A 13,069-nucleotide genomic window follows, 5' to 3' on the forward strand; every position below is an offset into this window, starting at 1 on the left:
GCAATTTAGAATCACCAGTTAGTCCATGTCTTTGGACAGTGGGAGGAAACCAGAGTTCGGGGAGAAAACCCACCAAGCACGGGAAGAACATGCAAACTCCATGCATACAGACCATAAGGTGGGACTCGAACCCTTAACCCGTGGAGTGCTAACCACTACACAACCATGCGTCTGCAATCATTTATTTTTATTTTTATCATTTATGTTTACTTACTTTAAGTTGTTGGCATGCAATTCAGGTGGGATGCAGATAAAATATATATGTATGTTTACTACTGTGGGTTTCCTGGTAAACATCCACAAAGTGTTAAAGATTGACAGCGATTCACATTGCGCTCTTTGTATTTTAATCAAACAGAACAGTTTGCAGTACTTGAACTTCATGGTTCAGGACACTCGCATGCCTGCGTCACTGTGCCAACACTGGAGTCGGCATTGGGAGCCGTGCCAGCTCTTTACTAACCCGTCTGTTTTCTTGACAAAGGCCAGATTTCACATGATTCACACGGGAGACGTTCCAAAATCCATGTTTAGGGCCTCACTCTCCTTGATACTCTTAGACTAGGCTATGGTGAGGATCCAGGGAGGGGGAGAGGGAACATTCCTGCCAGTTTGTTTAAAATGCTTTTAGCAACAGAGGAGAATGACGAATGCAGGGCAGAGAGGAAAGACAACAGAGCTGTGATCTTCATGCATCAGGCTAGCGGTGTACTGTACAGTATGTGTAAGGGGATCCGATGAGAAGGTCACCAGGGTCACATGTCCTGCTTGGGCAATGATTGTTCTAGTATGAAGTAATACATTTATATCTTTTAGCAGTGATAAGAAAGCATGCAGAATAGTGGAGAGATTAAGATATTTACACTATATGAGGTGTAATGGATAATGGCATGATAGTTAACCGTCCTATACCACAGTGCTTTTAAATGCCTGATTCTGATTGGTCATTAGGTCTTAATAAAATGAGCATTTATTTACGTCTAACTGCTCAAATTGTAAATGGTGTAACCGCACGTTTTAGTTTGTGTGTTACAGGTGTCATGGCGTGCACCTTAATCTGTTACTGCTCTTCGCTCACTCCGTAGGCGGTCTCCACTTCTGCAGGTGCGCGAAGGGGTAGGGCTGGAGATTAATTAATGTTCATGGTTCTCGTGCTTTCCCCATGCAAGCGAACAATCCTGGAGTTTAACCCAGCAAAATAAAAATAAAAACATGGAAGAGTGGCATGCCAGCTGGGCACTGCCTCCAGACCTGCACGTGCACACTTTTATCATTTTCCTTTTCACCACGACCTCGCCTTGTGTCTGTGGTGCCACCTGTTTATCAAACGCGTTACACAGGATATGCTGCAATTTAACCTAATTAAATTTGAACAACTGTTTATAATTTAAGCTATAATGTGTCATAATTAGAAGGCTCCACACTATCAAACATGAATACAGGTACATGTTGTTCTTGAATAATTTGCAAATTGCTGTGGTATAAAAGTTTAGGACATGCGTGATGAATGCATAAAGCATCACACCTGGCAATCACTAATTCATTTCCTATAACATTGCCGTCCATTGTGTTTTATTACTTGAATAAGGGGGGAAAAAGGATCAAAGGAAATTATCAAAGGATTGCAGGACATTCATCCCCTTTGTACTAATGACACCGCATGCATTTAAGTTAAATGCTTTTAACCATTAACACTTTTTAAAAGGAACTCAGCTGGGAGATATACCATACTCAAATATAGTCCTGACCTTATCCAAGCCATTTCCACATGTTTGGGGCATTAAAGGAGTTCCTGGGAGGCCAGCGTTTCAGACAGTGTTTCATGGCTCCAGTTTACTCAGAAATCTTTCTATGTTGATGCTATCCTAGCACTAGTCAAATGCTTGGTGCATTATTGTACCAGGGGATTATATAGAGAAATAAATTTTTTTTAGTAATAGTTTTTGTGAACAATCACAAATCCTGGTTTGACTTGAACGCTCTTCATAAAGTTAAATAAAGATGCTTGACAGACACCCAGCACTAGGAAAAAACAATACTTATTTTAAAATATTTATAAACACAAAAGTGTAAATTGTCCAATGAATTAAAGATTATAAAATAAATAAATAAAAAATTCACAAAAGAAAGCACAACAGATCCCTGAACAAGAAAGAAATTTGCATGTCCCTGACTTCTGACTGCACCAAGAACTTTCATTTTAGGCAAATCTTTCTACACCAACTGGATTGATTGACAAGTAGATAAAGATGTTTATACTGTATGCAGCTGCAGGAGCATAACTTATATAAATATACTCAACGCTCATACCGATGACCTAATTCTTATTTCCTTGTCATGTGTTACCGAGTCATGGTTATGAATACAGTAAGTAAAGAGTGTTAGAGATGAATTATTAGTGGGATGGCCATGCTTTTTTTTTAATGTATTTTGGAGTAAACATAATTGTTTTTTCTAACTTGTTTGCACATGAAATTAATAAAAACATTGGAATCAAGTGTATTTTATGCATACATTTTATGAAAATGAGTGAAACATAAAGTAATTAATTAATTAGCTTTGTACGTAATGAAAAAAGTCAATAAAACAAATTCACTGCAATGGAAGTGAGTATTTTTCACAAATTTCAAAATGGCTAAATAAAACTAGACTATAGCATTTTTAATAGGGTTGGCTGTATTAATGCATTAAATTTTAACGCCTTTTTTTAACACGCAAATTAATCATATGACCACATTTGACCCTATTGGCTTCCCATAATCGCAGCACGTGATAATGGCATGTAAAGCGATATTATAAAACTGCATAACCTGTTTCCCCTAACCAGTCTGTCATGCATTTCTTTATTCCCACATTGTTTATAATACAAGTTAATCTGAGTATTTAAACACTTTAAAATCTCGATTAATCACAGACTATGAGATTAACTAGATTAAAATTTGATTAACAGCACTCATTTTTCAAATGTATAAAATCTTTCCTTAATGAAAATGGTGTGGGTAAAACATCATTGCAATATTTGGGAAAAAGAAAATTCTACACATCAACATACTGTATTTTAATTATTCAACATAACACTGCTGTAGGTGTATATAAGAATTTCCCTACAAGACCTCGGACAATCTACCCGAACCCATATATGGCATTCGGCTGTGTGTCGTGCAGTGTGTGTATGTTCTTTAAGTGCCGAAAGAGGCATTTCCCATAGCTTATGGTGATCACTCGGGATGTCTGGGCGCACCGTCTGCTAACCTCCATCATGCTGCAATCCAGACTTGCCCTGCATACTTAATTCCTCCACTAGCCTACAGTTATGAAGTCTAGACAAATGCAAGACAATTACAGCCACACTGTCCAACAGCTTCCCCACATACTGTACAAACCCAGACATGGGCGAAACTCTCCATCAGGTACTCTGAGCCCCGAGCTGTGCGACTGCTGACTGAGAATAAATCCAGACCTCAGTGTTTAAAACTTTTTAAACAGATGTTTCTCGGAGGGTGTTGCTATAATAGAGGATGACTGAGGACTTCGCTGACAGCACAAGGCAAACATTCAGTAAGGCAGATAAACTAGGGACACAAGGCCTCAGACTCAGCGAAAGGGCGTGTCCTGTACAGTAAGCAGGAGTGATGTGTCTTTATCTGTTTGTTCTTTTTGGAGGAGAAACAATGTTTCAACCCGACAAGAGAAAGTCTCCATTTCTTTGTAGAATGAATTAGAATAGTCGGAGCTTCTATTTATTCTATTCGGATAAAACCCCAAGTAGAACACTTAAAGATTCGAACCTTACAAAAGTCGCAAGTAGAACCCTTTGAAGTGCTAAGAACACAACATCAAACATCCATCCATTTACATCGCTGTAACAGTTTTCTTTGCCATTTCGGAAGTGTCAAATTATACATTTATTCATCTTCTATATCAGAATCTGGTTTTATTCGGCAATACACTTTACACAGCAATTACACAACATTCAGATTAAATAAAGGCGGTTGTGGTAGGTAATCCTGAGTACGTGCAGTAAAGACTATTGCAGGAGACTTCTGGCACAAGACGAAGTAGGAGGTTGCTAAAATTACTGGAATTGAGTTCAATTCATGATAAAAACATGGAACAATAATGCTAAACCATCAACTTTCGGAAAATATTGTGGTTAGAAAAAACATCATCCATGGAGATGACTTACACTTGCATCGTAAAAATATTATCCCTACATTAGCCAGTAGAACTCACAGGCATGCACTAGTCAAAGTGAGAGCATTTCCATATGCACATTGTAACGCCAACTCTCAGGATTGGGACTAAACTGCTAGTTTATGTGGCCATAAGATCATCACTTGTTAGTGAGACTGATCACTAGATTTGAGATTGCTAGGGAGTAAAATGGCTGGACTGGCCTTTGGTGGTCTGACGAGTCTAGATCGAGCCTATTCCAGAGAGATGGGTGTGTCAGGGTAAGAAGAGAAGCGCTTACAGCAATGCATACATCAGGCATAGTGCTGACTGTACAAGCTATGATCTGGGTAATGTGGCAATAAAATGAAGTCAGCTGATGACCTGAATGTACTAAATGACCAAGTTTAACACATGTATGGAGTTTTTCTTCCCTGATGGATTAAGTACATGTCAGGACTGAAAGTGTTAAAGTGTGGTTCTGGGAGCACGAGGAATCATTTTCACACATGGACTGGCCAACACATTGCACCACAATTAAAGCTAAATGCGGTCAAACTAAGCAACTTCTTTTTTTTTTCTGGACAGGAAGTGCATGTTCCATGTGCAGAACCCGGTGACAATGCCACGAATCCTAGGAACACTTAAACGGTTCTATCCGACAACAGAAGGTGCTCTTCTATTAAAAGGTAAATACACATCGCTTTGATCTTTTCAAAATGATCTGCAAGCAGTCCTTATACTGTTTAGAAATAAAACTTGAATTTCTAAATTCTTAAAGTGATATTAATTTTAGATTACAAGGATTGTGTAATTATTAATTTGTTCAGTACAGGAAATGTCAAAGGTAGTGTTTGAGTTATATAGTACTGGAGAACAATAAACAGTGTTAAAAAGGCAGGGTTCATGAGAAGGGCCTCGGGAATGGGAGAGACTGTGTGCATGTGTGTGTGTGGGGGGGGCTGGGTGAATCACAAAGTGACTTAGTCTCATGTGATACTTGGAATACTCTCTGACGCACTTCATCCCAGCCGAACGCTAACCAGTGTTAACCAATATACAAAAAAAAAAAAAAAAAAAAGACATTTCATTTCCAGCACAGGATGTGATGAAAGTGACTATTTTTCAGCAGTTTTTAAAAAAAAATTAAACCGAGCCTCCCTCTGTTCATCTGCATCAGTTCCCAGCTCCCACGCTCGCCTCCATGTCTTACGCAATTTATACAAATGCTATGAAAATAGAATAATCAGCCCAAATGAGACGGTAATAACCCACGCTCTATTTGGAGAGCCGTCCCGGCCCACCCGCCCCGCAGCCAAAACTGAACACGATGAGGCATGTCTAAAGGCAGGTTAATTTGGCGCGCTGCACAAAATTGGGTTCGACTATTTCGGTTCTCCGAGTTGGCTGATTTTATAGACCAACAATTGGGTCAAAAGTCACTTTTTTTTTCCCATTTAGATTAATATACAGGCTTTTTTGATACTACACTGGAAGTGAAAACATCCATAGTGTTATGATCTCGTGAATGCACCAAAATCTATTTTAATAAGTACGGTTAGCTATTCATACTGTACATTATTAATACCTTGTTGACTTTCGTTTACTCACCCAGGCACAGAATGAGCGACTTCTTTCCCAAAAGAGCGACAAGTTTGTGATTCCGTTAACGTTCGTGTTTTTACCCTTTGACCTGTAATTCTGTTAAAAGTGGAAAGGAGTATTTCAAGATTGCTAGCTATTTGCCTCCGAGGCAGTCCACCCTCAGACTGATCAACAATCAGCTTCGTTGGAATTTTCACTTCTAGACATGCTGGGACTATTCCAGTCTGAAAAGAAGGAAATATATAGTCAACAACATTTTTAAAAAATATCTTTTTTTTTTTACTTTTTTTTTGCATGCATTTAATCATAAAACTATGGATGCTAATTTAATTCTTGCAAGTCTGCGTCAAAACAATTAGATTACTTTTTTTTTCTTATATATTTTTAACTCTCCAGCTCTCAAACATTACAGTAAAATGATGTCATGGTGAGAGATGACTTAACATGTCTCTGGAAGATCTTCTGCAGATGAACATGACTATTCAGTGTACTTGGAAATGAATGGATGATGTCATCGAGCGCATGATTTTGTGAACTTTCCCCTGAAGAGCTAGCAACACTGATCAAAATATAAACTGTGCAGCTTTGGATCGGTCAGATCCGAACTTAACAGATGTCATAATATTTAGAAACCTCTGGCTGCAAAGCTGACTTGCTATTTAGCTAATGATAATGTATGATACGGGGTATTTTTACAGACAATAATAATAGATATTACTAAATAAAACAGCTGATATGATAATTAGCACATTGTGACTCCGATAACGCCACCTTCCTGAACGCTCGCTCATCAACACGCTGACCTAAAACGATAGATTCTGTGGGATCATGCAGTATAATGAGCCTGCGGATAGTCTGGAATTACTGCGGTCAGCAAACGGAGCATCCATGTGCTGGTAAATTCATTTCCAAGCCTGCGCTCCTGAGGGAGATCAGCCCTCTCTGCGAGCAGGAAATCCCAAATGAAGTTTCAGGCTTTGACCAAAGCGCCGTTAGGTTAGCCGCGGGCCCGGCGTGCTCGCCCATGCCTGGTAGCATATTTTCCAAAACTGTTATTCTTTAAAGAATTCATGTCAAATTTTTTTTTTTTTTTTTTTTTTTTTTTTTACGGGAACTTAAATAAATGCAAGCTAAATGCATTAGACAGTAAAAAACAATCTTGATCTCGACTCCTTTTTAATCTGATTTTAAAGCATAGAAACGGAACAATTAAGCTCTATTATGGAAATGATATTGCCAGTAAAGCATGATGAACGGAAAAAAAAGACTTTGGACATAACCTCCAGCCTCTGGGTGCGTTTATTATTTTTTTTTCATGCTTGGTTTTGAAAGACAGGCACGCTAATGATAAGAGCCGAAACCCTAAGAGGTATGTAATTAAGTAAAAGTATAGCCAGCCTTTGGGCGAGCATTTTACACAGACATAGAGCTACAGTACGAGTGTTTCACCGAAGGCCATAAAGGAAACGAAACGTAGAGCCTTCACAAGCTCATCAGTGCTTAAAAGCCAGGCCTTGTTTTGATCCGGACACTTGCTTGTTAATTTGCTGAGCTCGTCACATGCGCTAATTGTCCCGAGAGCCTCAGCAGTGCTGACTCTTCCGCTCGGCACGGGCTTGACCTCACCATGGAAACTTCCAAACACAATAACGCTGACATACATAAATATAAAATGAAGACGGTATCCAAAATGAGGCACTTCTCCTTCTCCTTTCTTGGGTTACAGGCTACATTTCGATGATACATTTATCATGATTTCTTTAGCATGTGATCGTGGAGTGGCTAAGTATTTGTTTAGCTCATGGGTAACTCAAGGGTCAAAAATGAAAAAAAATATATTCAACCATATTCCAACAGGGACAATGGGGGAAGGGACGATCCTGCTGCAACACTGGGGTTACAAAAGATGAACGAGAACATTTAGCAAGAATTATGTGCGTATGAAACAGTCATTCACGTTGTTCACCCCCTCCCCACTACTGCCCCACAAAAACATTTAGCCTTGGGGCAAACACACGACTGTGGTATTTCCTGTCAGCACCCAGTGTTACTTTTTGACCTGTGACTCTTTAAAGCTGCATATGGAAGTAAATTCCAGTGTAACAACCTCGAAGTTAGATTCTGGCTCATCTCGCGGTAATGAGTGCTCTGTGTATAATAAGCAAAAACAATAAAAGTATCCGGGTGACCACGCAGGAAGTGTTGGGGTCAGCTTCTATTCCTATCCTTCTCTGGATAATGACCTCATCGTCTAAGAGGACATTCATTGAGAATGAATAATTCGAGATGTTTACTCATGGGTTTTATGGTTTGAAGACTACATTTAGAGAAGAAAGAGGACTCCTTAATAATTTCAGAAGAAGAAGAGGGCGTGGTTGGAACTTATGCTTATGGTTTATTTATAATATTGGACATGAACCAGTGATCAAGGACAGGAAGTGGCTCCTGAAGCTGCATCCTAACCAACCCCCACCGCTGTGTCCATTCATCACGTGAACCCTGGGCCAAAAATCACGTTTACATGACTTCTTCTTAAAAAAACAAACAAATAAAGAATCAGATCAAAGCTAAACAATGTTTGTTACCTTAAACCTTTTTGAGAAACGTCTCCTAAACTGTATGCTTGTGCGTCTCCTGACACCATGTTTCATACGGCTCAGATTCAGGTGGGAAAGTTTGATAAATTCATGTGCATGAACAAATTCCTTAGAAAATTCTTTTAAATTTCAGTTTAGATTCACTTTACAGTACATACACACTCTGGATGAAACATTAGTTTATCTATTTGCATCTCAAACATTCATTCGTTCGTTGTCTATAAAGCTTTATCCGGTATACAGGGTCGCAGGGGGTCTGGATTCTATCCCGAGAGTCTTACAGTAGGGCACAAGGCGGGGCACAACCTGGACAGGGGTGCAATCCATCGCAGGACACACACTCACACTCCAGGCAACTTGGGAACGCCAATTAGCCTAACCTGCATGTCTTTAGACTGAGAGAGGGAACAAGAGCAACCGGAGGAAACCCCCCAAGCACGGGGAGAACATGCAAACTATAACCCAAGGTGGGAATTGAACCCGGATCCTGGAGGTGCAAGGCGACAATGCTAACAACTGAGCCACTGTGCCGCCCGCATCTTATACACACACAAACACATTTGCACAACTGTGGATAAGGAGAGAAAATGCAAAACTCTGGATAGACAGGAACCTCAGCTCAAGAATGAAACCCAGGACCCTGGAGCAGCGAGACGATAATATTACCCGCTGTGCCACCCTTTGAATGATAACACTGGATTGGAAGCGAATTAAACAGCGTGACTGATCCACATATTGGACAAACTTGTAAATGGATTTTTTTAGTTGGCAGAACCTTTAAAGCCAGTTCCTGGAGCGTGTCCAGACGATGTCTGATACAGATGTGTTGAGTGATGCACTATCCTGACACACTCCTCCCCACCGGTTTAGACAGTAACTTGTACTTTGAAAATCGTATCTTCAATATCGCAAAAACAGCCTTTTTCCACCTTAGAAATATTGCCAAGCTTAGGAACATCTTATCCGTATCTGACGCAGAAAAGCTAGTTCATGCATTCATGACCTCCAGACTGGACTATTGTAATGCATTTCTGGGTGGTTGTCCTTCATCCTGAATAAACAAGCTTCAGTTAGTCCAAAATGCAGCCGACGGGGTTCCTCAGTAGATCCAGAAAATATGATCATATAATCCCAATGTTATCATCCCTGCACTGGCTACCTGTTCAATTTAGAATTAATTACAAAATAGTACTACTTGCATACAAGGCTTTAAATGGTTTAGCTCCCACATACCTAACCAGTCTTCTGAAACGCTATAATCCACCACATACCTTAAGTTTACAAAACTCCAGAATATCAAAATCTACAAAAGGGAGTAGGGTATTTTTATATTTAGCTCCAAAGCTTTGGAATAGCCTTCCAGACAGTGTTTGGGGCTCACAGTTTCCCAGTGTAAAAGCAGACTCAAGACATCTCTATAATCTGGCATATTCATCCAATAACCTTATACTCCAGTACATCTATCCTGAATGGCAACTACGCGAATTCTTCCCACTTGTTCTTTATTTTTCTACCCATCTGGAGGCATCTGGAGATTGTGCCAGCTTCCCTGCAAGGATCCTGGGGCATCCAGAGAAGGACCAGCTCCAGCTGGATTCTGCTTCATGATGGTTTGAAGCTACACATCCTGCTCCTGTGCTCCCAGCGATCCAGACACCATCTGCCCTCTGAACCTGCTGACTCGTTCTGTGCTGAACTAGACTTCATGTTAATTTAAAGAACTTCTGTTATATTGATTGTTCAGCTGCATAACACACATGATGTTATATCATTTCTATCCATTATCATCCAAATGAGGATGGGTTCCCTGTTGAGTTGGGTTCCTCTCAAGGTTTCTTCCTATTGCCATCTCTGGGAGTTTTTCCTTGCCACTGTCGCCGTCACCCTTGGCTTGCTCATCAGAGACAATCTCATCATTATCTAGACACATTTTTCTCACACATACACACTTCCATAAATTTTCTTTTCATTTTTGTGAAGCTGCTTTGAGACAATGACCATTGTTAAAAGCACTAATATATATATATAAAATTGAAATGAAGGTAATTCCAAGAATTCCCGAGACGTCTCCCGAAATATATGGTTTCACTGGTTCCCTTCCCTGAATGAAAATTCCTGTTCAGATCTGTTTTAAAATCTGATTAATTAACAAACAAACATCATCATCTACCAAGCCGACTATGGCACTATATATCATATAAAGATTATGATATTCCTTGGAGAACCTCAAACACCTCCGCAAACCTTTGATCGGGCAAGGTTAAAGATTGACCTGCAGAAAAGATTTACGCATGCCAGATCAAGCTGTGATTCATGAGACACCCCCAGACTCTGATCTTATCTTAGGTAATAAAACATGATTTTTTTTTCTTCTTCCCTGGAAAGACTCAGAGCATGAGCAAGCCATGGAAACCTCATTATAGCTGAGTGTTTGAGGAAGCTGTGGCTTCAGCTGCTTAGGTGAATCATGCGAGTGGGTTCTTTTATTTAAAAAAAAAAAAAAAAAGAACCAAGCAACGGTTGAAACACAATCCTTGGATACATTGTAATTATATCAAAGACTATTTCCATTTTTTTTTTTTTAGGAAGAGGAAACAGCGCGCCACGTCGCCGGATTGAGAAGTGCACCAACACACTCTTTTAAAGTAGTGCGCTTACTGTGTGTGTGTGTGTGTGTGTGTGTGAGAGATCATTTTAGCATTAGGAATGAGAGAAATCTAAACCTATCCAAGTTCAAAGGTTTCCAGATGCAGAGTGCGCAGCGTTTGTTTGTTTGTTTGTTTGTTTAGTTTGTGAGTTCGAACAAACAAACAAACATCTGGTCAGAACTTCAAAGCAAAACTCACATACGCATATGCATACACAAACATATATACATACAAACACTCTCTCTCTCTCACCTGTAATGATCTCCTTTTTCCCCTCATCCAGGTGGCTTGAGATCGAATCCCCCATAGTGATAGATCCAGTCGCTTCAGTTTCACCAAACTTTCTCAGAGTTCCAAGACAAAAAAAAAGCGCCAGTCGCTTACTGAGCAACCCAGCGAGCTGAAGTGACTCCGACCGAAGGAAAGCTCATCATGAAGCGTGTACGGGAGGGACACACCCTCAACTCTGATTGATCGGGGTTTATCGAGGCCCTGCCTTTCCCAAGGACCAGGAGTTGGAGTATAGTGTAGTAGTTTTCGAGAGAGAGAGAGAGAGAGAGAAGTATTTAACCACACCCTTTAATCACGGGTGGGGCTTTGGTTTCATCCTAAACATAACAAAGTTAGTTCACAGGACGGAGAGCCCTCATCCATGCGTGACTTGTGTGCAGAATTCGTATAATCAAAGAAATCAAAACCTTGTCCAAGTGTGAACTTGCACAATGTGACACTATGCACACTACACACTGTTCAACACACACTGTTCACACTAGAATTTTACTTAATGTTACTTCCCGCCTATACAGTAGACACGCCTACTGCGCACGAGCACCGCTCATAACCTGGTCATAAGGCAAGAAACTAAATGCTCATAAACATACATGGCCTTCATAAGGTAAAATACTCGTATTAAAATACAACTACCTTGTTAAATAGTACATCACACTTTAAAAAAAAAAAAACTATAATGTTCCACTGCCTTAAATGTGTTTATCAACATCATCGCATTTGTTACACCAACTATAAATAAAAATAATTAAAATAATTAATAAATAAATAAATTCACGTCATGATGTCAACTGGCAAGCTTTAACACTAATACTGTAGACTAGACCGCATGTGGGAACCTATCAAAAGACTATAATGTGAATCTGGCGCCATCTCGTGGCTATTATGAGAAACTAACACGTACAATAGTGTGTACAATGAATACAGTACTATAATCTTGGACCCTTTGTACCATGATCCACCGTCCCACTGTTCCTCTCTCTATCTCTCTCTCTCTCTGTGTAACCCTTTGGATCAGAATCCAAGCTCTGTTAAGACGCACAGCGTCACCACCACCAACAGTACTCAAATAATTAATAATAATAAGAGCAGTCTCTCTCACCAACCGCTTTCTCACAGGTAAACTAGCTGGTCATTTAGGGAATGTGGAGGCCAGTGGTGAACATTGTATTTATTGCTGTTTTATGGCCATGGTCGAAATCAGGTCAACATGTACATACATGCGCATTCACACCCTATGGGCAATTTGGGAACGCCATTTAGCCTAATCTGCATGTCTTTAGACTGTGGGAGGAAACCCACCAAGTACTGTAAGAACACACAAACTCCATGCACACAATCCCTCAAGGCAAGAATCAAACCCAGACTGTGAAGGTGCAAAGCGACAGTATTAACCACTAAGCCACTGTGCCGCTGTTATATTTGAATAACGTTGATTATCAATTATATACCAGTAAACTAGTGACATGATCATGGGCACCCAAGACTCATTTATGGCCATGGGAACCAAAGGCCAGCCTGCCTCATCGAAAGCCATAGAAAAGCCAAAGTAGCACACACTGAGAAAAAAGGATAATGCTGGCTACAATAGAAAGCGATCAGAGCACTCGGTGCATTACAGGTTGCCTAGGTAGTCGATCCGACCTCCAAATTCCCCAGATCCCAATCAGATCGAGCATCCATGGAATGTGCTGGACAAACAAGTCTGATCCATGGAGGCCCCACCTTGCAACTGAAAGAACCTTCTGATAACATCCC

General features: G+C 40.1%; 1 protein-coding gene across 1 annotated transcript in view; it reads right to left on the bottom strand.

Moving 5' to 3' along the window:
• The window catches only part of niban2b (niban apoptosis regulator 2b), a 49,668-nt gene extending 38,102 nt beyond the window's left edge, over nt 1-11,566 (bottom strand). Inside the window, exon 1 of the mRNA XM_053480586.1 lies at nt 11,276-11,566. Within this exon, the coding sequence (XP_053336561.1) occupies nt 11,276-11,330 (55 nt within the window). The 5' untranslated portion in view covers nt 11,331-11,566. The remainder of the gene's footprint in view (nt 1-11,275) is intronic.
• Between the last annotated feature and the right edge of the window lie 1,503 nt (nt 11,567-13,069).

Source organism: Clarias gariepinus, chromosome 21, assembly GCF_024256425.1.
Source record: "Clarias gariepinus isolate MV-2021 ecotype Netherlands chromosome 21, CGAR_prim_01v2, whole genome shotgun sequence".
Taxonomy (NCBI): Eukaryota; Metazoa; Chordata; class Actinopteri; order Siluriformes; family Clariidae; genus Clarias; species Clarias gariepinus.